Source organism: Stylophora pistillata, chromosome 4, assembly GCF_964205215.1.
Source record: "Stylophora pistillata chromosome 4, jaStyPist1.2, whole genome shotgun sequence".
Lineage (NCBI taxonomy): Eukaryota > Metazoa > Cnidaria > Anthozoa > Scleractinia > Pocilloporidae > Stylophora > Stylophora pistillata.
In genome coordinates this window covers 25,500,983-25,525,495 of record NC_142522.1, presented here as the reverse complement: position 1 = coordinate 25,525,495, position 24,513 = coordinate 25,500,983, and the positions used below count along the sequence as shown (strand labels likewise).

The 24,513-nt window shown below is 38.1% G+C and overlaps 2 protein-coding genes and 2 pseudogenes across 3 annotated transcripts; all 4 read right to left on the bottom strand.

Annotated features, from left to right (window-relative positions):
• Positions 1-404: 404 nt before the first annotated feature.
• LOC148733026 (sushi, von Willebrand factor type A, EGF and pentraxin domain-containing protein 1-like) lies at positions 405-4,029 on the bottom strand (annotated as a pseudogene). Its single transcript, XR_016000364.1, has 6 exons — positions 3,948-4,029; positions 3,180-3,241; positions 2,925-3,018; positions 2,469-2,639; positions 1,787-1,955; positions 405-1,471 (listed from the first exon to the last, which is right to left on the bottom strand). The product of XR_016000364.1 is annotated as a sushi, von Willebrand factor type A, EGF and pentraxin domain-containing protein 1-like (transcript).
• Positions 4,030-5,635: 1,606 nt separating this feature from the next.
• LOC148733025 (P-selectin-like) lies at positions 5,636-7,555 on the bottom strand (annotated as a pseudogene).
• Positions 7,556-11,068: 3,513 nt separating this feature from the next.
• LOC148733024 (protein lev-9-like) lies at positions 11,069-14,241 on the bottom strand. Its single transcript, XM_088756221.1, has 3 exons — positions 14,193-14,241; positions 12,120-12,275; positions 11,069-11,886 (listed from the first exon to the last, which is right to left on the bottom strand). The coding sequence occupies exons 1-3, from the start codon at positions 14,239-14,241 to the stop codon at positions 11,651-11,653; spliced, it is 441 nt and encodes a 146-aa protein (XP_088612347.1). The 3' UTR covers positions 11,069-11,650.
• A 143-nt stretch (positions 14,242-14,384) lies between these two features.
• Positions 14,385-22,088, bottom strand: LOC148733023 (P-selectin-like). The gene is made up of 5 exons (XM_088756786.1): positions 21,845-22,088; positions 16,737-16,919; positions 16,203-16,376; positions 15,847-16,020; positions 14,385-15,691 (listed from the first exon to the last, which is right to left on the bottom strand). The coding sequence occupies exons 1-5, from the start codon at positions 21,930-21,932 to the stop codon at positions 15,516-15,518; spliced, it is 795 nt and encodes a 264-aa protein (XP_088612912.1). The 5' UTR covers positions 21,933-22,088; the 3' UTR covers positions 14,385-15,515.
• Between the last annotated feature and the right edge of the window lie 2,425 nt (positions 22,089-24,513).

The window sequence follows — 24,513 nt, the reverse complement described above, 5'->3', positions numbered from 1 at the left end:
TCTATTCCCTAGGGAAAATTGAGGATTACATGCAGGGCATGTATTCTTTGCCTGAAAACATTTTCGTAGAAACCCACCGAAACTTGTGACATTACAGCCTATTAGTGTCACCAAGGTAACCACTTTACTCTAACGAAAAACAAACGCTGGAAACATTAGGTATCATTTTATGTCACAGCTACAGTGGTTAATTCATCTTTATCAGATTTATGTTAAAAAAAAGGGAATTGCCCTAAGGGAAAGAGTTCAAACGAAATATAATTCAAATTTTTACCTTTTCCCAAATTAGAAAATAGATACTGCTACACTGTACATTCAGTGTACCTGTTGAAACTGGAAGGGAAAATACTTCATCTAACAGTACACACATATACACAATCTTTATTTAAACTTGATGATTTTTAAAGCTATAAAGCTTGTGGGGTCGTGTGTTTAAGAATTAAGCTAACATATCTATAATTTTTAAATGTTGCATGGACACAATGATCAATAATATATAAAATTATGTTGTCTGCATCTTATAGCAGATGCAGATTTACATTTGAACTTAAAGTTTTTAAAATAATCTTCAGAACTGAATCGCTTCCTGAGCTGATTGAAATTGAGGGTCACCGATGCTTCCTTATTATTGTAGTTAACAAAGTTCCATAACGAAGCTCCTCTATATGAGAGAGAGTCTTTCATATATCTTGACTCATACCTTGGTACGCGAAGACGATTCTGGTCTCGAGTGAAGTAAGTGCCACTCTTTTTAGCTCTATGCAGTAGTTCATTCGTCGCCTGAATTGCTTCAGTCTTGAAGATTCTATTTAGCACAACGTTGAGCAACAAAAACAGAAATGTAAAAATAAGTTTCTATGAAATACAAAGTAAATGAAAAGTGATATCACTTAATTTAACTCTGAATACAAATTTGACTCACTCTGGATTATGCAGAAAGGGCTACGGTATTCACAAGTAAACACTGTCACAAACTTATCTCAATAGCTATTGACTGCAACTTATACCGGCGGATGCAGTTTCTTTTTTCTTCAAGGAAACAGTTTTAGTCTCAAAATTTTAGCATTCCATTATTTATGTTTTATTTAATATCAGAACAAAAGCGAGGGTAAGAAAGTAAACGTACACGTTCAAGAGGAACAAGCACTGCTTTACTATCATCAAACCTCACGAGCACAGAGAAGCTACCTGAACTACCAATAGCAGTCCCACTTCGATACCTCCCTTCCTTACTGAACTGATCGGCTATTACTGGCGAGTCACGTGATACATCCCCTATTGTTGGCTCTTTATCTATGGTGAGCTTTTGATCGGTCCTCCGGTGGCTGGGTCTTAGATTTCTATTATATAACTTCTAACGCGTAGTCTACATGTGTCGCGTTTATTTTTTCGATCTTAGCTTTCCAGTAGTTGTCCGCTCCTAGATTCCGGCTCCAATATCCCAAAAACTTTGCTCCAACCCGGACACATTCTAGAGGAGCAAGAATTTACAATCAATAGAATAAGTGCGGTTCCTCCTTGTCGACGAATTCCGTCGCGCGAGCCAAAAAATTCAGTTTAGAAAAATAATGGATGTTAGCGAGCTTGCGTAAACACTCCATACAAATCTCAGATAATTTAACCTGACAGTTTTAGAAAAAAATTTCTCCAATAAATTGGATAAATTTTCTTTCGCTTTACTGAAAGAAAATGATCGGTACTACCTAAATTATGGTTCAGCTGGGTGGTAGTGGTAGTATTGAAATGTCAATATTAACATGATTATTTGCTGAACCTATAAACTCACCCTCGCACTCTGTAAAATTGACCTTGCCATGCACCGTTTCTGCAGGTTGAAACGGGTGAACCTCGTAACACGTAGCCGTCATCGCATTCATACTTGATCTCAGAACCGTAGCAGTAATTTCTTCCAATAACTTTTCGGTTAATGAGCCTTCCTGGCTTGTTACCGACGCCTTAAAGACAAAATACGAATATAAATAAATAAAGAAATACAGAACCAAACAAGCAAATGAATGAATATGGCTTAGACCATGATAGACAAAGAACAATAACTGAAAAGCAGTGACCAGAAAATAATGGTCGAGAAGGAAGAGAACCAAGTCTTGAGGTATTCGTTCGACTGAAGCTAGCAAATTAAACATAACCGGGACAAATTATTGGATGAGACAAATAATTGATGGAAATTGTAGTTCAGCGATACTGACCTATCTCTGCGTGATTGTTAATGGAGCATCTATTAAACTTAAAGCTTTTATATTATTGATAACGCCGAGTTAAGGAAATTGATTATGCCCTTATTGACAACAATCACCATCGTTAAAAGTGTCGAGTGAATTTGAAAGAAAACGTTGATAAATAATTACAATTGTATCAATAGTGATGACACTGCTTATGATGATGATGTTTATGACCGTGACGATAATCGTAATGACAATAGTGATATAGAGAAAAGAGATTTACTGAACCTTTGCAACTCGGCGTACTTCCCTTCCATTTTCCATCGAGGCACTTGATCTGCTGGGGCCCATGGAGTTGGAATCCTGAATTACAGGAGACGGAGACCACGGCTTCATGACTGACACTACTGTTGTGGATTTTTCCATTCAGTATGAACGATGGCAGTGGAGCACAAGGCGCTGTATGATGGGCAAAACGATTCGTAAAAAATTAATTCAGAACATAGTCATGCACTGAGGCCTCCTTTTTGTTACAATCAAAAGACGTAGTAATTATGTCAAATTTAAGTAAAGGATTATGATACAACGTAACTTTTAAGGAAAATAGGAGTAAGACAATTGAGTATCACGTGCCTCTGGCTTACAGTGGACAAGAACGTAAAAATGGTTAAGTTTGTAGGCTAAAGGACTCTATGTATTTGCATTAGATCCAATTGTTCATTATTTAATTATTAATTCAAATACACTGTATAGTACATGGTGGGTTGTCGGTTTTGTAGCTGATACAATCACGGAAATAGCGCAATTGTGTAAAGGGTAAAAAATCTTTAATTATCATCTGGAAAAATAAAAAACTGCTAAATTTATACCATTGTAGAATAATGTACTCACGTTTCCAACCTGGAGGAGCTGAATCCCATTTACCGTCGTGGCATGACAATTGAGGATTTCCCATCAAACTATAGCTCTGACTAGCACGTTCATATGTGACTGCTTTACCGTCAGAAAGTCTGTGCCAATCCGGTTTCCCTGATCGATGTATCCGGGATCTCTACACGATGCTGCGAAACAATACAAAATTCATGTTTATTTATAACATAACTAAAGCAAAGCGCGCGCTCTGATTGGTTAATTCAGCATCGACTATTTGCCAATGGGTGTATGCTGCTGACGTGAGCAAATGCTAAGACTATTTTTCTGCGCGCGTTTGTTTTTTCTGATTACGTAAGATTTGTTAAATAAAAGGGAACTCTTAGCTTGTTACAATGTTTCAATGTTGTTATGAAACAAATGGTAAGCACCACGGTTTGTTCATAGTTCTGCCGAACTCTTTCACCGGTTGTTGGATACAGAGCTTATAAAGAGGATTTTGGTCGGTATTTCAGGAAGCGTGATTAGACTTTATCGAGTTGCTGGTATGCAGTCGGTTGTTATGAATGAATTTTCGCGCGCTTGTTTTCTCTTGTCATGTAAGACTACACGAACATTTTTTTCGCGATATAGCTCAATAAAAGGACTTCTGTTCTTCCAATGTCTCAATGTTATGTTATAAAACAAATGGTGAACGCCATAGCGTGCACTAGCTATTGAGTTATGGATGCACTTGGGAGGTTTGCGAAGCATGCAAGAAGCTAGAGTCGCACGAAGCGATAGCCGAGTGCGACTCTTACGCTTCTTTCGTGCTTAACAACCTCCCGCGTGCATCCATAACTCAATAGTACACGCTATGCCGTTCACCATTTGTTAATTAGAGACGAGCTTCCTCACCTTTGCAGACTGGAAGGTTTGTCTCATTTTCCATCATAGCAATTGATCGTTTTCCGAAATACCCCGATCGAAACAATGCCATTCCTAAAGTTAATAGCCCCTTTTTCCATAGTTTATTCATAAGAATAGTGATTTTAAGTGGGCACTCAGTACGGTTTCTTTTTTTTTTTACGATGTATTGTTTGATGGATCATTAAAAGCTAAGAAATGTTATTTGTTGCTTTGACAACGGTATCATACAAACTTTAAGTCCAAACTCCCGTCAGTTGAAAAAAAAAAAAAAAATTCGTTTAGAGAAATTTAACTCTTTCTTCTTTGTGCTAGAATAATTTCCAAGTGGAGTCTTCCAGGTGGAGGCCATGAAAGTTTGCTTTTTTATTTACTTCTTTACTGGCGGGAATTACATGTGTGAGACGTAACTTTACATAAAAGAATACTGTCGCTCCATTTTCCATTTATGCAGCTCAATCTTGAGGATCCGACCAACGAATAATAAGCATGGCACTTTATTTTAACTTCACCACCGCCCCTCAGCGTAACATGTGTGATGACTCTGTTCCTTATTGGTCTAAGAATGGGACACGAAGCTATCAAAGTTACGGTGTAGCAAAGTAGTATTCATGACTACTTTTACATACTTGTGATGTAAAATTTATGTTATTATTGAGATGCACTTATTAGCTAAGTGGAAGGGCTGACGTGAAAATTTTAATTGATGACATACAGACGGAGCACAACTAAGTCCGTCGTGCTTGATGACGGACCGGAAACGGAGCTACATATTTTCGCCATCGGCGCAACCAAAATCAGTAAATAAGCATTTTATTATAACAAAACAAATACTTAAAACTTTTTACAAACAGTTTTGAACTTGACTAGGGCTCAATTGCATAAATGAGAACATCACGCGCTGGAAGATGACAATAAAATATTTAAAAAAAGAAAGTCTTCATTTCTTGGAATTAGAACGATAAATTTACAATTGGTTAACGACAACCCTAGGCCTACACACTTGAGCTTTCATCATACACGGAGTTTCCCATAGGATTGCAAGTGAGCGGGGTCGGATGGCTCATAGATGAAAATGGAGTTCTTTTTCTTTTTCAAGGGAGATATATATGCATACCAATGCACATGAATTCTCTTTTCAGTGACGTAGTATAGTTATGGACCATAATGGGCGATCCCGTCAGAAGATGTCCTTTATGACAGGCCACAGAAAGGGTCGTACGGTGAGGGTATCTGACTAGATCCGATCGTGGATAAATGATTTGTGAATTACTCGGAATGGAGGGTTTCGCACATTGCATCAATAGAAGTAACAAATTAAGACAGCTGTTTATTTTAAAACTTAGAATTAGCTTTTGCGACTGGAACTCTAGACAGGAATTGATTTTTCCAACCTTAACATACATTAGTCATGTGTCGCTATACTTAATTGATATAAAAGTACCCAGAAAAGTATCACAACCTAATGTGGGGTTTGATTTTTGACTGAGACTGTATTAATTTAGAATGACATGATTACAAATTAAAGCATAGACGGTAACGATGTTAGTGTAGCAACTAAATCTCATCCTTTTATTCTAATCATCCATTACAAGAAATGGTTTAAATCTGCCGATAGCTTTATTCTCCAGGAAAAATGCTTCTGAAGAATATGGTGTGCACAATTTATTAGCCACGCTCTACTCGTAAAGATCATTCCTAGGATTACCTTTACATTGCGGGAGAGAAGAATTCCATCTTCCATTAGTACAACAAAGGGTGCGATCTCCAACTAACTCATAGCCATGTTTGTATCTGAAAGTTACCACTTGTCCATGTGAGAAGCGTGAACCAAACACGTGTCCATTCGGCGGATCCCTAATCTTCGGGCAATAAGCTGAGAAATTAACGTAGAACGATAAATTACGACATGACCATCAACAGAAGGACCAGCAACAAAAGGACCAGCAACAGAAGGACAAAATCAACTGAGTTTTGGTGCTAAAGATTTGGAAGAAGCTATTTTTAAGAGGGTAATTGGTCAGTGAAAATAATACGGTTTACCTTTACAAGTTGGAACACGTGAGCTCCAAACGCCTTTGTTGCATGTGAACGTTGAAACCCCAAATAGATCAAAGCCTGTAAAACAGGTAAATTTTGCCTCTGCACTATGGCTGTTGTCGTTGCCATGTACCGTTAGCTGGACTTTTCAAACTTACGCACGACGGCATCTCTATAGAAGAAAAATAGATTTATTTCAAGTGAATTTTTCATATTTTCAATTCTCATTAACATTTTCGAGGTAAATGATAAAAAACAGTTAAGTTGCAAGCAATTCCAGTCAGTGTTGAGACGAGTTGTTGTCAAAGTTTTGATGCTGTTCTCATGCAAGTTAAGTGGTAGGACGATGGTTTCAAAAACTTACTATGACAGTAAGGTAACTCTCCCTTCCAATGTCCATGTATGCACTCCAGCCTTATCCTACCGATTAGCTGGAAACTTTTATTTTCACGGTGAAATTCTATGGCAGCCTTTCCAACTTGTGGGGTCACGTGGGATACTTTACCATTTGAAATGTTATGCACCTCCGGACAGAACCCTAAATGAAGCAAAAGAATTTGTAGGTCAGTTTTTGTCGCTTAGTGGCAATGGAAAACTCAGTCTTGTGTTGGACAATAGGATTATATCTTTTCATTGTTTCACAGGTAGCAATAAGTGATCAGGATAGAAAACAAATCTCTTTTTTATCATATTAGAAATCTTTTTGTCTTTGGTGTTTTTGTATATGATATTGCTAGAAAGCTGCACTTTGAGAATTTTGACTAGCAAAACATTTTTGCATTGTTGTGTGACTATGTATTACTGTGAAATGCAGAACCACGAAACAGTGCCGATATGAAGTTAGAAAGTTTTGTATTTTTCAAAACAGAATTTACATCATACCCAGACATCGCAAGTGTGTCTGTGTCCATTTGTTCCCACTGCATGTTATAATTTGCATTCCATGCAGATAAAAGCCCTGTTTACAATTGGCATCAAATCTACATTAGAAAGAATTCACAGTAGGGCATGACCTTGTGAGAGCGCTGGTGAGAGACCTACGGCAAAGCTCAGAAAACTAGAGTAAGCAAAGACTAGACAGATAAGTTAAATGTGATAAAACTTTCAAAGAACGTAGAGTCAGTGGTCATGGATTCAATACATTTAAAGCGAGTGATGTAAACAAATTAGCCGCGGAACCGAAAGCTAAACTAAACTAGGTCGACAAGCTTCTTGCAAATTTAAGAGCACAAACCGGGAAAACGCATTCTCTGCCTCCTCAAAAATGAACAATAAGGGTGAAACATAGCCCAAATGGTGAATCCCAGGCTATCATCGACTACGATCTCAAATTTAGGAATGAGATACGGACTTACCTCTTTCTTGAAAACAACGCGGTCCGACACAACTCTTGAACTCCAGTCATCAAGTGATTTTAAGTTCTTGATTCGTTTGCACAGTTCAGATAATGTTTCATAGCATACATCTGAGTTGATGTCAGTGCAAACTGAATCTGCTAGATCATGGCGACGCTCTGGTCTCGGCGTTGGCTTGCGAGATTCAATGCTTTTCGTCGGCATATTTAGCTGTAACATCCAAGTTGTCACTAGCCACTTGGTTAGTAAGCTGAAAAGTTGTGTCGAGCCCTGTTATGCATTATTTGTTCACCACCATTCGTTAATTAGGTTGCATAGCAGAATTGTATTATTAAGAACCCTCAGAAGAGATTCTAAAGTAGTACAACATTATTTCTACCGGCAACGAACCAACTGACAAGGAAACGTCTCTGATTTATTATAGGAAAATGTTCACCAGCCACTAAACAGGTTTCCCTCACTTTGCATTAGATTTAACACAAACCAAATCAAAGGCAACTGTCTGTTTCTCTTTGTTTATTCCTTTTTTTCATTTTGTCTATTCAGGCCCCTAAAACAGAGCTTTTAGCAAGGTCAGCGAGTAAAACATGACATTTGTAATAACGGGAAGGAGGAAACTGAACTCTAACTTCATTCACTTTCGTAAATCCTGTAAGGAATTTGTTGGAGAAAATGGAGTTAGGTTTAGTCTCTTGCTCCCAGTATAAGTATGATAATGTTAACTCTAATGTATAAATGGCCTAACGCAGCCGGGTAGAAATCCAACTTTTGCCGTTTCGTTCATAAGTTTTACTTTATCTCCCTAATAAAAGTGTAGAAGCCGGCAAAGTGCAATTTTCATTCCTAACATGAAAATTGCACTTTGAAAAAAATGGCTTTTTACAGTGAAAGGTTTGAACCCAAAAGTAACAATTCATCGTGAAGTGCGGGTGAGTGTTCCTTTCAAGGGCTGTTGTTGGTACTTAACTGTAGTAATGACTGACAATCTCAGCTGAATTTATCACCTGAGTGGGAAATGGTCTTTGTTTGATTATTTAACGCGCGTTTGCGTCGGACTAAAGGCCGTGCGCGTAAATTCTATCTAACACGAAGATAATAATTCTGGCCCCTTGTTGTCTCCCGTCCTGAATGAATGAATGAAAAACTGTATTTAATTGTCTGTTTTTAGCTATAAGCTAATGGAGGACACTAAAAAATTTAAAAGTCAAATACATTTACATATGTAGATAATAGTTAATTACAGTAGATAGTTAAAAAGATTATAAAGTTGTTTAGTTAAGTTTTAAATTTCAACGAGAGTTGAAAGGTCGACATTTCTTATGTTCTTCTAGAACGAATTTAGAGATTCTATCGTTCTTAGGTGTCTTGGTAACTTCCACCAGATGAGAGGTCCCATATATTTAATAAAATTCCTACCAAATCTGACAGTTTCGAATTTTGACCTGTTAAAAACTCCCTTGTGTGACTGGCTCAGTTAAAACTTTTAACATGATTATCACTACTATTATTTATTATTTATTTTTATTTGCTCATTTATTTATCTATTTCATTGCTGCGTGTGCGCACGTGTGTGTGTGTGTGTGTGTATGTGTGAGAGCCTATACATTGTCTGTTTAGGTAGCCCGCCTAGAATAGCTTTGCTAACTGAGGGCTACAAAAGCCTTTATTTCTTTCATTTTAAAAAATAAAGTCAATGTTGTTGTTGGCAGTTCGAAGTCACTGTTCCGTAAATTATACTGAGTTTTCTTTATATTAAATAAGTCAGAAATATTCTCGGGTACGAGACTGTGCTTAACTTTAAACATCAAAGTGGCAATGTCTTGTAGGCGCCGATTGTACCACGTCGGTAGTTTGGCGCGACTTAGCAGTTCTTGATAGGACGCTGGTCTAGTTTTGTACATCGCCCTAAGTGCTCGCTCCTGAATCCGCGCAAGCTTTCTCTGATCCGATGCATTACAAAAGTGCCATACTAGATGACAGTAGGTTAGATGGGGCAGAATTGAAGACCTGTAAAGTGATAGTTTAGCATTACAGGGTATCAAATTGCGTAGCCGCACTAGGACCCCTACTTTTTGACTGGCCTTAGAGCATAGATCACTGAAATGACTAGTAAAACTCAATTTTTCATCGATTTGAACTCCTAAAAGCCGTATTTCCCCCATTCTCTCAATAGTATGACCAGCAACAGAAAAAGTTTGGTTATCGTTGTCTTTGACAACAATTCTCGGGTTGATCGTTAATAGCTGTAACTTTTCTGGGTTGGTTGGTTGGTTGAGAGACAGTTGTTCTTGTACCAGGAGAGAGCTTTCTCTCCATGTATCTTGATACTTTGCGCGACAACGTCATGCTTCTTCCCCATCAAATACGTCTGATGGTCGTCGGCATACATGCTCAAATTAGCATTATTTATATGGAATGACATATCATTTTGGAACAAATTCCAGAGAAGGGGGCCAAAGGACGAGCCTTGCGGGCAGCCAAGCACCATCCAATTCCAGTCACAAGTATGACTAGAAAAGGATGGTGCTTGCCTCGAGCACGGGAAAATCGTTTAATACGTTGAAAACTGCACTGTGTTCCTTTCAATTAATTTTCTCAAAAGCCGCGACAAATGAATTTTTCTTGATTGTATTACAGTTGGTACATCTCTTCATTCTCTCGGTGACAGATCTTTGTTAGTAAGATTTAAAGTTTGACTGGTGTTTCGGTTTCGCTCGCCAAAACAATCTTGTCAGTGAGATAATGTTTTTAGTAAGTTATTCTAAGTGTATTTTCTTGAAGTAAGCTTCAGAAACCAAAAACAGGGTACCCCCTTTCCTTAGCCCTCTTTCCCGATGTAGAGCTCCCTGAAATTGAAGTTGGGGCACTTCGACCAATTTCTAGAAACCCGTTGCAACTCCGTTCACGAAGAGTCACAAAGCTCGTAATTTTTTTTACTTTATTGATACCGTTGAAGCGATTTTGTTACCTTATCTTGATTATCTTTCGACTTCAACGTATCCTTTCGCTTCCTTTTATTTCCGCTTTTCCTCGTGTGAAATTGCTCTGGCAAAGAGACCCCAAGAGAAATGTTTATTACTTGTTACATAATCTAGGGCTTGTATCGGAAATATCTTTTGGACATTTTACCTAGAACGCAATAAGAATTTCTCCCTATATGCTGAATTGCATATATTGAAACTCACCAGACAAAGTTGTTGAGTAACTGATCTTAATACTTTTAACCGAAACCTACAACGTTGCAGGTTGTAAATTTACCTATTTATTTCCCACCTTACATTAATTCATTCGTCACGAAAATTGCTTCCGTCTTGAAGGTTATAAAAATTAATAAAATTTTAATTCAGTCTTAATTTTAAGTAAAAAGCTATTCAGAAAAAAAGTATATATATTGTAAAAATACTTGATTTCGATACGTTTCAACCGCAACTTACAGGCTACTGGTTTTTTTTATCTTTTTTTCAAAGAAGGAAACTCTATCTTTTCTATTCTCAGAATCTTAGCAGTCCATCATTGTTACATTTACTTCACATCAAAACAAAAGCGTGGACGAGGAACTAAGCGTACTCTTTCCAGGGGAACCAGTTTTCCTTTACCATCGTCAAAATTTACAAACACAAAAGAATCGCCTGAAGTGTGATTAGCATGACCAGTTCGATACCATCTTAAGTCACGTTTATTGAACTGATTGGCTATTACTGACGAGTTAGGTGATAAACATATTTACGGGAACCGTGGACCCTGACAGCTTTCTAAGAAGAGACAACTGATCCATTAGATTTATGAAGGGGGTAGGGCTATAATGTAAATTGGCCACCGTTAACCTTTTAAACCGTCACCTAATTTCTCTTTGTAGAAATACAGCTTGAGTCACTCATTAAGATCATGAGAATAGAGGAAATGATTGCCAACTCAAAGAACTTTGATTTGAAAACAAATTCTTCTCGCCAGTACCAAAAGAAATGTATAGAGAAGAGTATGCAGAATATGTCTATTGATGTAAAGGTGTAATTAGTTAATAGTTTCAAAACCTTATGCGTCAAGCGTAACGTTCATTTTCTTTGTTTTAACAATTTTTTATCCCTTTAACGGGAACGAAGTGATCATTTTGAAAGGGAATGTTTCTGAAAGTGATCCTCGCAGTAATGAACACTACTTAAGCATTGGTGAAAGCAAGGCCTGAAAAAATTCAGGCCTATGCGGGATTTGAATCCATGACTTCTACGATACCGGTGCCGTGCTCTACCAACTGAGCTAACAAGCCAACTGGGAGCTGCTCATTATGTTGGTTCGTAAGAATTATAGTCCAGATAAGTGGACCATCGAGTCAAAATTGTCTTTATTATTTACGGTGCGCTCAAACTTACTCTCGCACTCTGGAAATTGACCTTCCCATGCACCTCTTCTGCAGGTTGTGAGGGGTGACCCTCTTAACTCGTAGCCTCTATCACATTTAAACTTGATCACAGAACCGTAACTGTAATTTCGTCCAATTACTCTTCCGTTCATGAGTATTCCTGGCTTGTCACATACGCCTAAAAGAAAATTAAATCAATATAAAAACAAAGCGTTTGCCTTTAGATGGAATACCGGGATCTGGACACACGGCTATAGTAACAAGATAGAAACCGGAATACACGTTGAAGAGGAAAAAGTAGGAGAGAAACATTGATTCTAAGTAATGTAAAAAATGAATGAATGGCATTAAATTACAGCGGTTTCTTTATGTAGGATTAGTTTAAAAAGAGACATAAAAAATTTTCCTTACCAACACATTTCGGGAGATTACCATTCCAAGCGCCATCGTTGCATCGAATCCGTTTTCCGCCCTCAAGCTGATAATTTTTGTTACAGGAAAACGATACCACAGAGTTGTGGCCAAAGCCCTGCTGTTTTTTTTCGCCGTTAGCAAGTGATCCTGGATCTTTGCATGATGCAAAAAAATAAGAAAACCTTGGCTGGTAGTTTTAACCAGTGGTAAATATGTTCAATTAGCCTGTGCATGTATTAGATGTACCTTAGGAAGAACTGACACATGCGTTACAATTATTAGTTTATCATTTTATCTCATGAATGAACAAACTTTTTTTGCTCCAATTTCGATGCTTTTTATAATGACATCTGCCACCTCTGTGCTCCCGTAGCGATGGCTATTCAGAGGCTGATATCAGTCAAAAGTATTACTACTAAAGATGATTTTTCTCTTTGTGTTACTGAACCAGCGGGTATTCAGAGGGCTCTTATTGTCCAAATGAGTAACAACAGTGATTCTTCTGACTGACCTCAGCACACTATAAAGGGTTGGAGTTCCACTTTCCATCATCACAGGTCAATGTGCTTGGTCCCTCGAGAGTATAATTTCCATCGCATCGATGGCCAATAGTTTTTCCATGGCCGAAATCTTTACCAAATACTTAAGGTTGATTGATTGTATTGGAGAAGGTCAAGTTTAAAATCTCCTACTTAATAACAGTGTTACTTGTGTTTACAAATTTGTTATTTAATCTTCAGAAATTATCAGTTATCATTTTAAAAGTCAAGTTTCGTTTTTGAAAACACAAGCAAAGCTATTATTAACAGCTATTACAGTTATTAACTTAAGAATGCAATTCAGTTTTTGGAAACACAAGAATGAAGCTTTCCTAGCCTTTGAAGAATGGAAGGTTTGTCTCATTTTCATCATAGCATTTGATCGTTATCCGAAATACCCCTAGAAACCATGCTATTTCCAGTACAAATAGTTTACTAAAGTTAATAACCCCTTTATCCACACTTTCTACATAAAAATAATGGTTTCATATGGGCACTCAGTAAGGTTTCTTCTTTTTTTACGTTGTATTGTTTGATGGATCATTAAAAGCTAAGAAGTTTTATTTGTTGCTTTGACAACGATATGATACAAACTTAAGTCCCAACTCCCTTCCCGGAAGTTACCATGAAAGCCATACTTGATAGTGGGTTAAATTGCATCTAACCAAATGTTTTAGTTTAAAAAAAAGACAAAAAAGAAAAAAACTCTTTTACAGACGTTTAACTTTTTTATTTGTATCAGAAGTTATTTCCAAGTGGAGTCTTTCAGGTGGAGGCCGTGAAAGTTTGCTTTCTCATTTAATTGTTGACTGGTGGGAATTAAATGTATGAGACATACCTTTACATGAAGGAATACTGTCGTTCCATTCTCCATTTATGCAGCTCAATCTTGAGGATCCGACCAACGTATAATTGGCATGGCACTTTATTTTAACTTCTCCATCGCCTTTCCGGGTTACATGTGTGATGACTCCGATACTTATTGGTCCAAGGATGGGACAGGAAGCTGTCAAAGTTACGGTGCCGCAAAGTAGTACTTATGACTACTTTTACACAGTTGTGATGTAAAATTTATGTTTTACTAAAATGCGCTTATTAACTGAGTGGGAGGGCCCACGTGAAAATATTCATTCCTGACGTACAGTCCGAGCGCAACGAAGTCCGTCGAGCTCGATGACGGAGAGCTATATATTTCCGCGATCGGCGCAACTAAACTCAGTAAATGAGTATTTTATCATAAGAAAACAAAGTCTTAACTACTTTTTAAAAACAGTTTTGAACTTGGATAGGGCTATATTGCATAAATGAGAACATCGCGCGCTGGAAGACGACAAAGGATATTTAACAATAGAAAGTCTTCATTTCTTGGAATTAGAACGATGAATTCACAATTGGCTAACGACAATCCTACACACTTAAGCTTTTGTCATACACGTAGTTTCCCATAGGATTGCAGGTGAGCGGGTTCGGACTGCTCATATGAAAATGGTTTTGATTTTTCTGTTTTTACAAGGGAGATGTATATGCATACCGATGCACCTGAATTTTCTTTCCAGCCACGTGGTATAGTTACACACCATCATGGGCGATCCCGTCAGAAGATGTCCATTATGACAGGCCAGATAAGGAGTAGATAGATGAATCGTTTATTAAAAAGAAACACCTCGCAGTCCGAAGACTGAATTACGTGTATAATATACAATACAAGAAACAAAATTCATGGTTAAAATGGTTTGAAAATCTTAATAATAAAAATATACAAATCTAATAAAAAAGTTTCACTTAGGATGATCTTGTGTTAAAAAAATATACATACTTAAACATATATATTTACATCCTTAGGCTATGGCTAACAATAAAGGATGTTTTAAAACGATCAGTCTTGCACACTGGCACGTTAAACTTCCTATTGCTGCGCAGCTGCCTGTGGTGCTCAGCTTTAGGTGGGAGCAGACCAGCGAGCTTGTGATTAGTGTCAAGAACAATGTCATTAAAAAGATCAAACGATAGAGATGCTCTCCTGTCGTAAAGAGAGGAGATGCCTGCCTCTTTGAGCGCGCTGTTGTAGCTTGCATAAGGAAAGATAATGCGCAAGGCGCGCTTCTGAATACGTTCCAGCTCTTCGGATAAATAGAACGGAAGGCTGGAGTGAAATACTTGACATGCGTATTCTAGAACCGATCTTATGGTACTACAGTAAAATAAAACAAGATCACTCGCACAGATACCAGCACGTTTGAGTTGACTCAGGAGGAACAATCTTTTGGCAGCCTTTGAGGTTACATTAAAGATGTGATCGTTCCATTTGAGATCATCTCTTATGGTAACGCCGAGCACTTTAGCCGAGTTAACAGACTCGAAAGCAAAGCCATCGAGTTCAACTGGAGAATGAATTGGAGGAGATCTCTTAAAGCATGACTGCAGTTCCTTACATTTAGATGGATTCAGCTGCAGGCGATTCTCCTGAGACCAGGTGCTAATAAAGTCGACAGCTTGCTGAAGTGCGCTTTGTTTGGATGGTAGTACTATTTCCGAAACAGTAGTGTCGTCGGCAAATTTCCACATAGCAAACGACCCATCAGGTAACTCAAGATCGTTTATCAGCACCAAGAATAAAAGGGTATCTGACTTGATCCGGTCGTGGATAAATGATTCGTGAAAAGTATCAAGAAAAATATATATTGGAGCGTAATGTGGGTTGAGATTGTTAGTAATAAATTAGAATGACATGATCACAAAAGCATGGACAGTACCGATGTTAGTGTAGCAACTAGAACTTTTGCTTTTATTCTAATCATCTATTTAAAAAAAATGGTTTAAATCTGGTAAAGATCATTCCTGGGTTGTTGAGGAATTATATACCTTGACATAGCGGGAGAGAAGAATTCCATCTTCCATTGATGCAACGGAGGGTGCGATCTCCAACCAAATCATAGCCATGTTTGCAACTGAAAGTAACCACTTGTCCATGTGAGAAACGTGAACCAAACACGCGTCCATTCCGCGGATCCCTGATCTTTGTGCAATAAGCTGAGAAATTAACGTTGAACTGATTTACGACAGGACCATCAACAGAAGGACCAGCAACAGAAGAATAAAATCAGTTGAAAATTTTTGGTGCTGAAGATTTGGAAGAAGCCACTTTTAAAAGATCACAATTGGTCAGTGAAAATAATACGGTTTACCTTTACAAGCTGGAACACGTGAACTCCAAACGCCTTTGTTGCATGTTAATGTTGAAGCCCCAAATAGATCAAAGCCTGTAAAACAGGTCAATTTTGCCTCTCCACTAGGACTGTTGTCATTGCCATGTAGTTTACCGTTAGCCGGACTTTGCAGACTTACACACGACGGCAGCTCTATAGAAGAAAAATAGATTTATTCCAAGTGAATTTTGAACATTTTCAATTCTAAATAACATCCTCGTGGTAAATGATTAAAAAAACAGTTGCGTTCCAAACAATTCCAGTTAATGTTGAGTCGAATTGTTGTCGAATTTTTATGCAGTTTTAAAGCAAGTTAATTAGTTTCGAAAACTTACTATGACAGTAAGGTAACTCTCCATTCCAATGTCCATCTATGCACTCCAGCCTTGTCCTCCCTATCAGCTGGAAACTTTTATTTTCACAGCGAAATTCTATGGCAGCCTTGCCAGCGTGTGGGGCCACGTGGGATACTTTACCATTTGAAATGTCACGCACATCCGGACAAAACCCTAAATAAAGCAAAAGAATTTGTAGCTCAAGGAAATGAAATAAGTACTTGTGATAGTACTCAGTTTTTGTCGCTAAGTGGCAATGAAAAACTATCTTGTCTTGGGCAAAAAGCATTATTTCTTTTCATTATTTCACATGCAGGTGGCAATAAGTGATCAGGATAGAAAACAAACCTCTTTTCTTTCATTTTAGAACTCTTGTTGTCTTTGGTGTTTTTATATTTCATATTGCTAGAAAGCTGCACCTTGAGAATTTTGACATGCAAAACATTATTACAGACTAGCTCTAAAATGCAGAGCCACGAAACAGTGCTGATCTGAAGTTAGAAAGGTTTATTCTTTTTTCTAAACAGATCGTACCCACACATCGGAAGTGTGTATGTGTCCATTTGTTCCCATTGCATGTTATAATTGGCATTCCATCCAGATAAAAGCCCTGTTTACAGCCAAAGAGAATAACATCGCCGTTTTGGTACTTCTCTCGCCTAGTAGGATGGGTGACGACTGAACCATGAGGAGAGATTGGTTGACCACACTTGGAGCCTCAAACAAAAAAAGACATTTGGCTGATGTCAAGATTTCGAGACGAATGGTGAGTTAATGCTACAATGTGCAATCCCTTTACAGAAAGTGACCTGGGTTGAGAAGAAATAGTTTCTGCCTTATGCCAATAGAGACAATGAACTGGTCAGTGTGACCTATTACGAGTGCCACTAACTCCAACATTTTTTTCAATCAAAGGGGTTTCCCTGTTTTACTGATCATCATAGTGAAATAATTATCACAATCGGTAAAACCTAGCGATTCTACAAGCAGTGAAAGCTCAATTTTCTTGTTCACGACCGCGCATCTTGGGACCTGTGTCGGGAAGGGCTGTCATGTTATCCCGGGAACCAAGTTACAAGACTGCAATGAAAAACTCAACGACAAACAATTCTTTTGGGAATGTCCCTTTCTTCAAACATCAAGGACTTTTCATAAAATACTTAAAGAAAGCCATGTCTTCTAGACACTCAAACTCGGATAGTAACTGTATGACCCCGAAGCAATCGGAGCTTTTTATCTATCGGAAGATGACGCAGAGATGGAGGAAATCGATTGAGCGCCGGAAGTGGAGCTTCGATGAAATGGAGTCTAGAGATCCCCGAAACTACTGAGAAAGAAATCTATCGGACTCCTAAAAGCTCATCTCGAGATGAAGGCGAACGTCGCGGTCAATGAAGATTTTAAATCGGTATCAAAGCTCCATTAGAAAGAAAGTAGAGCATGACCTTGTGGGAGCGCTGGTAAAATTTCACCGCAGAAGCTTTGAGAGACTTAAAACAAAGTTCAGAAAACTAGAGCAAGCAAACACTAGAGAGATAAATGTGATTAAACTTTCAAAGAACGTAGAGTCAATGGCCATGGACTCAAAACATTTAAAGCGAGTGATGTGAAAAAATTAGGCGCAGAATAGAAAGCTAGGCTAAACGAGGTCGATAAGCATCTTGGAAATTTGAGAGCACAAACCTGCAAAATGCATTCTCTGCCTTCTCAGAAACGAACAACAAGGGCGAAACAAAACCCAAATGATGATAAAGGCAGTTAAAAATCGAAAAAGAACACAGAGGCAAAGGTAAAAGGATAAAAGATAGAGTCACGCAAGCAGCAGATCAGGAACCCGTCAAATGAACAACTGACAGATGAACTTATTCATTACGACCATTGATAAATCTGCGTCAGAAGTTGTAGTTCTCGGACACAAAAATTTACAAAGGCGAGAGATTAAGAAGAAATCGACCAACGAAGTAGAAACGCATTAGAAAGAGGCAAAGACCCGCAATACACGAATTTTTATTCGCTTCATCCTGTAGGTGTAAAAAAAGAATTCGTAAATAGAGAAGCGCTACACTTTTCACGCTTCACGTTTGATAAACACGTACAAATTTTCAAAAAGCGATCAAAATTTCATACCCAGATGAAATTTTGAAAATATTGATATCTGAGTTTAATATTTCTGAGAGAAAGAGGTCACTCAAAAGCAAAGAAAATAGCGCACAGAAGAAAATATGCGTTTTGCACGAATGTAATGCCGGCATTATCATTTGGCTGTCTCTGACACAGCATGAAATTTTGAATTTACGGTTCCGTAAAGACGTCGTAAAGAAAGCGTTATGATCCTCTTTACTTATCTTTACGAGCTTCTTTAGACTTTCGTAAAGAAAGTCTTTACTCGATGTAAACGGTTGAATATAAAGATCACGTAATGAGACTATAAACGGTTTCTTTACGCGTATTGTAAAAAATCGTAAAGCAAATGTTTACGATATTTTACGGTGATTGTAAAGTGTTTCGAAAGGCGGTCTTTACGCCTATTGTAAAAATTCGTAAAAAGGATGTTTGCTAATTTTTACGGCGACTGTAAAGCTTTTGTAGTTTTCCGTTTTCTTCAGTTTTAATCCGAAGTGTCACCAGCGAAATTGCTCAAAATACATAAAGTTTTACCTAAGACAGACGAAACACGATTATGTCAATTTTTGGGGGGTTACTAATTAGAAAGCAGTGAGTTGTATCCATCTTTGACCCATATTCTTTACGAATATGTAACATTGTTTACGTATTCTTTACGCGTTCCTTGCATTTACGCGCCTTTACGGAATGCGTTACTTTTCCGTAAAGAAAACGCCATATATTTACGGATCTTTATGCAAATGCTAAAGATACGTAAATTCATCATTTCATGCTGTGTGAAACCAACTGCGCTCAAGGTAATCTAAATTAACCTCCCCAGTTATGAATTGGAAAGGAAAGTCATTAAAGGATATCCTAGTCAGGGCTAACCTTTGAAGACAGCAGATCTAAAATCGTTTGGATTATCCTTATTTCTCGGTCGTGAACATGTTGGGATCTCTGGAAAGTCATAAAAAATATCTACAATAGATATGACATTAATGTTTTCTTTAGAAAAGACTTATTGCAGCATGTTCTCCCCGGTTCATCATAGAGCGAAAGAGGGTTTCAAATACATTCTTCTTTAGACTTTTGTGAAGCTTTTCGAGACTATACAACAAAAGGATCCGCGTGAAATGGAATGGAACGGAATCCCACACAGATTAAAGATCTCCTCGGCCCGTCATGGAAAGAAAAAGGTTTGCAAACGCACAACCTCAAGAGAAATTGCAGAGCGTTTTTGGATGTACATCTCATACTACAACAACAAAGATCGAGGCTACGCGAGACAACATGCCTGCTAAGCGACCTGGTACGGGCTCGACTAATCCTAGCATCTATTTTGACGGTCGACATTAGATAACATAGGGTGAAGTGGACCCGAACGATTAACGTTTTCCGATCATCGTAGTGACGTCATCTTCCGACCGCACTGTAAACTTCGGAAATTAACATGGCGGCGTAAGGGTGAAACTAGTAGTTCGTGTTGCGGACGATTGCAGGCTTTAAGTTTAGCCTAGGCCACGCATCTTTTTAGTGTACGGAGTTGCAGACTAATAAGCAACTCGCTGGACAAGCAGAAGAATGTTTCTGGACCTAATTACTTAAATGAAGGACTCTAGGCTACCTCACCCGATGTTACTTTTCAGTACTACAGGACAATATATAAGTACATAACGTAGGGTGAGGATTATTCCTAATGATGTCTGAAGCAATACGATAAAACCAAGCCATACTTTTTTTTTTATGTTCAAAGAGGGTGCTAGTAATGAAGTCCTTAAAAGTAACATATTAAAAGGTAGCAATTTTGAGTTAAGTCACATTTATTCATGATCATGTGCTTGGGCTAGATGTGTACTTTAAAATCAACTACTCTCCTTACTATCTCATCGAAGGCTAACATCAGAACCAATATAAATAGAATTGTGAGTGTTGCAAGTATCTTTGAGGTTTACCGTTTTACGCCGTACGAAAAGCCAGTTATATATATAAAAAGGCTATAAATAAAGAAGAGTAACCTTCCCATCCCCTCACCCCTTAGTCTTGATGGTTTCGCCAGTTAAACTTTAACTCCCCTCTTCCGCTGAGCTGCCTGTTCAAGCAAGAAAATCTGGCGGGAAAATTGAATGTAATATCTATGTTTACAATGGAAGAAGCGAAAGAATCTTCTTTTTCCGTGGAAATTTCCGAAACAATCGGTTACGTTCAGTCTTTGGATCATACCAAAAAGATGATTTCAAAATATGAAACGACGAACAACGAAAAAATTTTCCAGTTTCAAGGCTGACACGGACTTTGGAAATCATGGTGTAAATCATTAATTGCATTAATATTCACATTCATACAATTATCAGTACAAAATCCATACCCCAGAGACATAACGATCAGTTAGATTCAGGGTTGCCCAGCGGGCATACAATCAAGGTGAAGAGGCAATGATTTGAGTGGTACATAACTTGCTCTGAATTTGTTGCTCTTAACCAATTTTTCAAATGTTCTTCAAGTAATTAATAATATTAAGATAAATGTAAGCTTATAAAATTGACGGAAGTTTTGGAATAGAAAAATAACACTAATATTGCATAAAGTTCCATCACTTAAACAAAGAAGGCCAAAAACAGAGTGTTTATGATAGACACTGAACTACATAACTTAGAATTCTCAAAATAATAACAATAATCCTCACCCCATGTTATGTACTGTCCTGTGCAAAAGGTCCAAATAACATCGGGTGAGGTAGCTCGTGAATAGGTCGGCTCGTGAGTTCCTCCGGAAACATCCATCTGTTTGTCCCGAGAACTGCTGAACTGCTTATTAGTCTACAAACGTAAACCAAAACGATGCGTGGCCTGGTCTGAGCTTACAGCCTACAATCGCCCGCAACATACTGGTTTCACGCTTACGTCGCCATGTTAATTTCCGAAGTTTGCAGTACGGTCGGGAGATGACGTCACTACGATGATCGGAAAATGATAATCATTCGGGTCTACTTCACCCCATGTTATCTAATGCCGACCTATTTTAACGCAGTATCAGCCAAGTCACGTATTGTCTCGAAGATATCGGATGTTATGCCTCCAATGGTTTAATAGGACGTACAGATCCTCCCGTGAGAACCTGGCTGACGAGCCTTGGGACTGACCGTTGCGGTAGCGAACTTTTTTTGACGATTTCTACTAACCCTCATGCCCATTCATTAGTCCCAGACTCGTCCCTTACTTGGATAACCTTGTTTCAATTTACGGAAATCAGGCAGATTCTTTGAAATGGAAGCGTGATGTCTCACAATTTTGCGTTTTTGATGACGAAATGCTGACGGATGACACATAGCAACCTCTTTTGCTTTGAGTGTACTGTGTTGTTTATTTTCCGGCCTCGACGCGAAAGTAAGCTTATTGCTCTTAGCATGCGGCAAAGATTACTTTTCCTCATTGAGATTTCAGACACGGATCCCAAACCATGAAGGCGCCATCAAAATTTATCGCCAATAAGTTTTTTAACGTGAAATGCGATATAAGTAAGTTACTTTTAGTACTCACCATATGTGACGATCGCAAGCAAAAGAATGTTCAATACAGAAACTAACAAGGCGCTCTTCATTTCGTAAAGGAAAACCCTGAAAATCATCTATTCTAATTGGGTTGCTCAAGAAGAAGGATATGTAAAGGTACGTTTCCTTTCTCTGTGTGACAAAACTGATTAAACTAACTCCCTGTAATGAAACACCAGTTTACATTTGCCAAAGGAGCAGCGTCTCCAGCAGAGTTTAGTGGCAAGGGCCTTTGTATATTAACGTCTCAACAAAATGCTGAAAGCTGACGCATGGTATCTTTTTTCCTTTTGAGAGGACCGGGTTGCTCATATTTCAGCTTTAATGCCAAGGGAAGTTTATTGAACAAACCATTTAAGATAGGTTTTGTTTCTTCTGATATGTGCTTAATCGAGAATTAATTACTTGTACACGCTTTTCCAAAAGTTGGTATGATATGGTGGATATTATTTTTCATACTCGCCATATGTGACGATCGCAAACGAGGATATTAAAGACGTTGAAACTAACCCCACATGTGTCATAAGGAAGCCCGTCAAATCTAACCTTCTAACTGAAATGGGTCGTTCCAAGAGATTGTAAACTCAGTTCTACGATGATCCTTTGGCTGCTCAAAGAAAAAGATGTGGAAAGACACGTTAACAGCTTTCTAGACGAATGCACTCTAACACCCTTAAGCATTGTGATTTAACATAAGAATAATAATGTCAAAGGTGCAACATCTCCAGCAGCGTTCAGTGTCACGAATCTTTATGATTTGGTTTGTGATTTGGTTTGTGCATTGAAAAGCAAATTATTCTTCTACAGTATGTAAGTGAATACACCATATTGTTTACCTTGATCAAGAAAGGAAGTAAAGCAGACAAGCGATTCAGCGAAGTAGCCACTTCCTGCATTTTCCACTTGTAAATAATGAACTAAAACGCTACAAAAGTGTTATAATGCTGTAATTGTTTGTTAAGTTCAGGTTTGATCTTATTTATATGAAAAGCTTCTTTGAGTTTTACCAATTGAGTTGTTAGCAGAATCCAGAATACTAAAGCAAGAAAGGGAGTATTTGTTCTTACAAGAAGATGTGTTGAAATGCTTAAAAATATGCGAGTTTTTATCACTATCCATGGGCTCCTTTATCCTAGTAGAGAAGTGGCGACTAGTTTCGCAAATATAACGGGAATTACATCCCGCACAAGAAAATTGATAAACTACCATGGATTTTAGAGCATCAGGAGTACGATCTTTAACACTGAACATGTTTTTAATTTTAAAAGAAGTGAAAACTAGTTTGATATTTAGGTCCGATTTACAAAAGCGCTTAGTGAGTTATCGGAGTTTGAGGTTCGCTATTTTAGAATAATAGCCGACAAAAGGGAGTTTAAAGTAACGTGTATTATTGTCATCAATTTTCCGGCTATTTTGGGAGAGGAGGACTCGTCAAGATACCGCTTGGGATATTCCAAAATTACACAACAAACTCCACAAATGGGTAAGTGAGAGATAACAGTGCATATTGTTTCTTATTTCTTTCATATACCCCTCAAAACTGAAGGAAGACAGACCAAATACAGCAGCCAAATGTGAGGTCCGTAACCCATGAGCACCCGTGAGTGTATTTACCCATAAGCCCTTGCGGTAACAAGAAGAAGACGAGAGAATAAAGAAAGCACATGGTTCAATAGTTTCAAAGTTTATTCGGCGACCGAGTAACACAAAGCTCTTAAGGAGTGCGATGATGATCTCTTTCCAAATATATATGCACTCAAGATATGCGCCACAATCCCTGCAACGAGCTGTGAATGTGAAAGAAGTGCGAGTTCTTTCTTTAAAGCAGCTACATACATATAACAAGGTATGTATGGGCCAGGAAAGGCTGTCGTCCCTCGCAATAATGCACGTACATTATCAAGTTAAAATTGTTTTGGATGAGGTGGTAAGTCTGTTTGCCACCAAAAACCCAAGCAGGCTGGAGCTCGGGACTATTCTGAGGGATTAGTTCTGCAGTATTTTGATGTACATTTTACATCGTGAAATTAGTCCTTTGTAACTTAACTTTCAAAAAGTTGTATTCGACAAATGTTAATTCAGTTCCTACCGTGTACATCGCTGTTACAATTTCTAATGTATTGCTACTTCCCTAAATAAACGGATCAGACCATAAAAAATACATTTTGGTCATTTGGTCCACTTTGGCCTTGTTAGCACCCCCCCCCCCCCCTCCACATTAAATCCCGGTTACGTGCCTGAGTATGTGGCTCTGTTTTGTACAAGAAATGAAGCGAATGACTCGTCACACTCAGAAAAAGTAATGCTGCTGGGTTACGGTTTAAATATCATCTTTTCTTTGTTGTTATTTGTTTATAGTTTTGTTTTCTTGCTAAGCATTGCTAGGGGTCTAACTTGAGGGTAAATGGAGAATAATACATGGGTGTGTGTTGGTAGGGAATTTCTCTTCGAGTGTTCAACTCGATGTCTCAATGCAGTTAACAAGTGAGACATCAAGTTGAACCTGCAATGTGATGTGAGCTGATGTGAGCAGTTAACAGTAACTAGTTTAAGAGTCCTCTATAATGCTTTTTGCTAGTCATTGTTTGAAAGAAAGGAATAATATTTTAAAGATTTATTGTGTGAATAATGGGCAATTACCCTTTTAATTTGTCACTC

Coding starts and splice junctions, on each gene's coding strand:
- LOC148733023 (XM_088756786.1), bottom strand. CDS start 21,932: ATGATTTTCAGGGTTTTCCTTTACGAAATGAAGAGCGCCTTGTTAGTT. Junction 16,920..21,844: donor GCTTGCGATCGTCACATATG/GTGAGTACTAAA, acceptor TTTTTGTTTGAG/GCTCCAAGTGTGGTCAACCA. Junction 15,692..15,846: donor ACGTGTTCCAGCTTGTAAAG/GTAAACCGTATT, acceptor TTAATTTCTCAG/CTTATTGCACAAAGATCAGG.
- LOC148733024 (XM_088756221.1), bottom strand. CDS start 14,241: ATGGTGTGTAACTATACCACGTGGCTGGAAAGAAAATTCAGGTGCATC. Junction 12,276..14,192: donor AAGAAAATTCAGGTGCATCG/GTATGCATATAC, acceptor CATCATGCAAAG/ATCCAGGATCACTTGCTAAC. Junction 11,887..12,119: donor TAATCTCCCGAAATGTGTTG/GTAAGGAAAATT, acceptor ATTTTCTTTTAG/GCGTATGTGACAAGCCAGGA.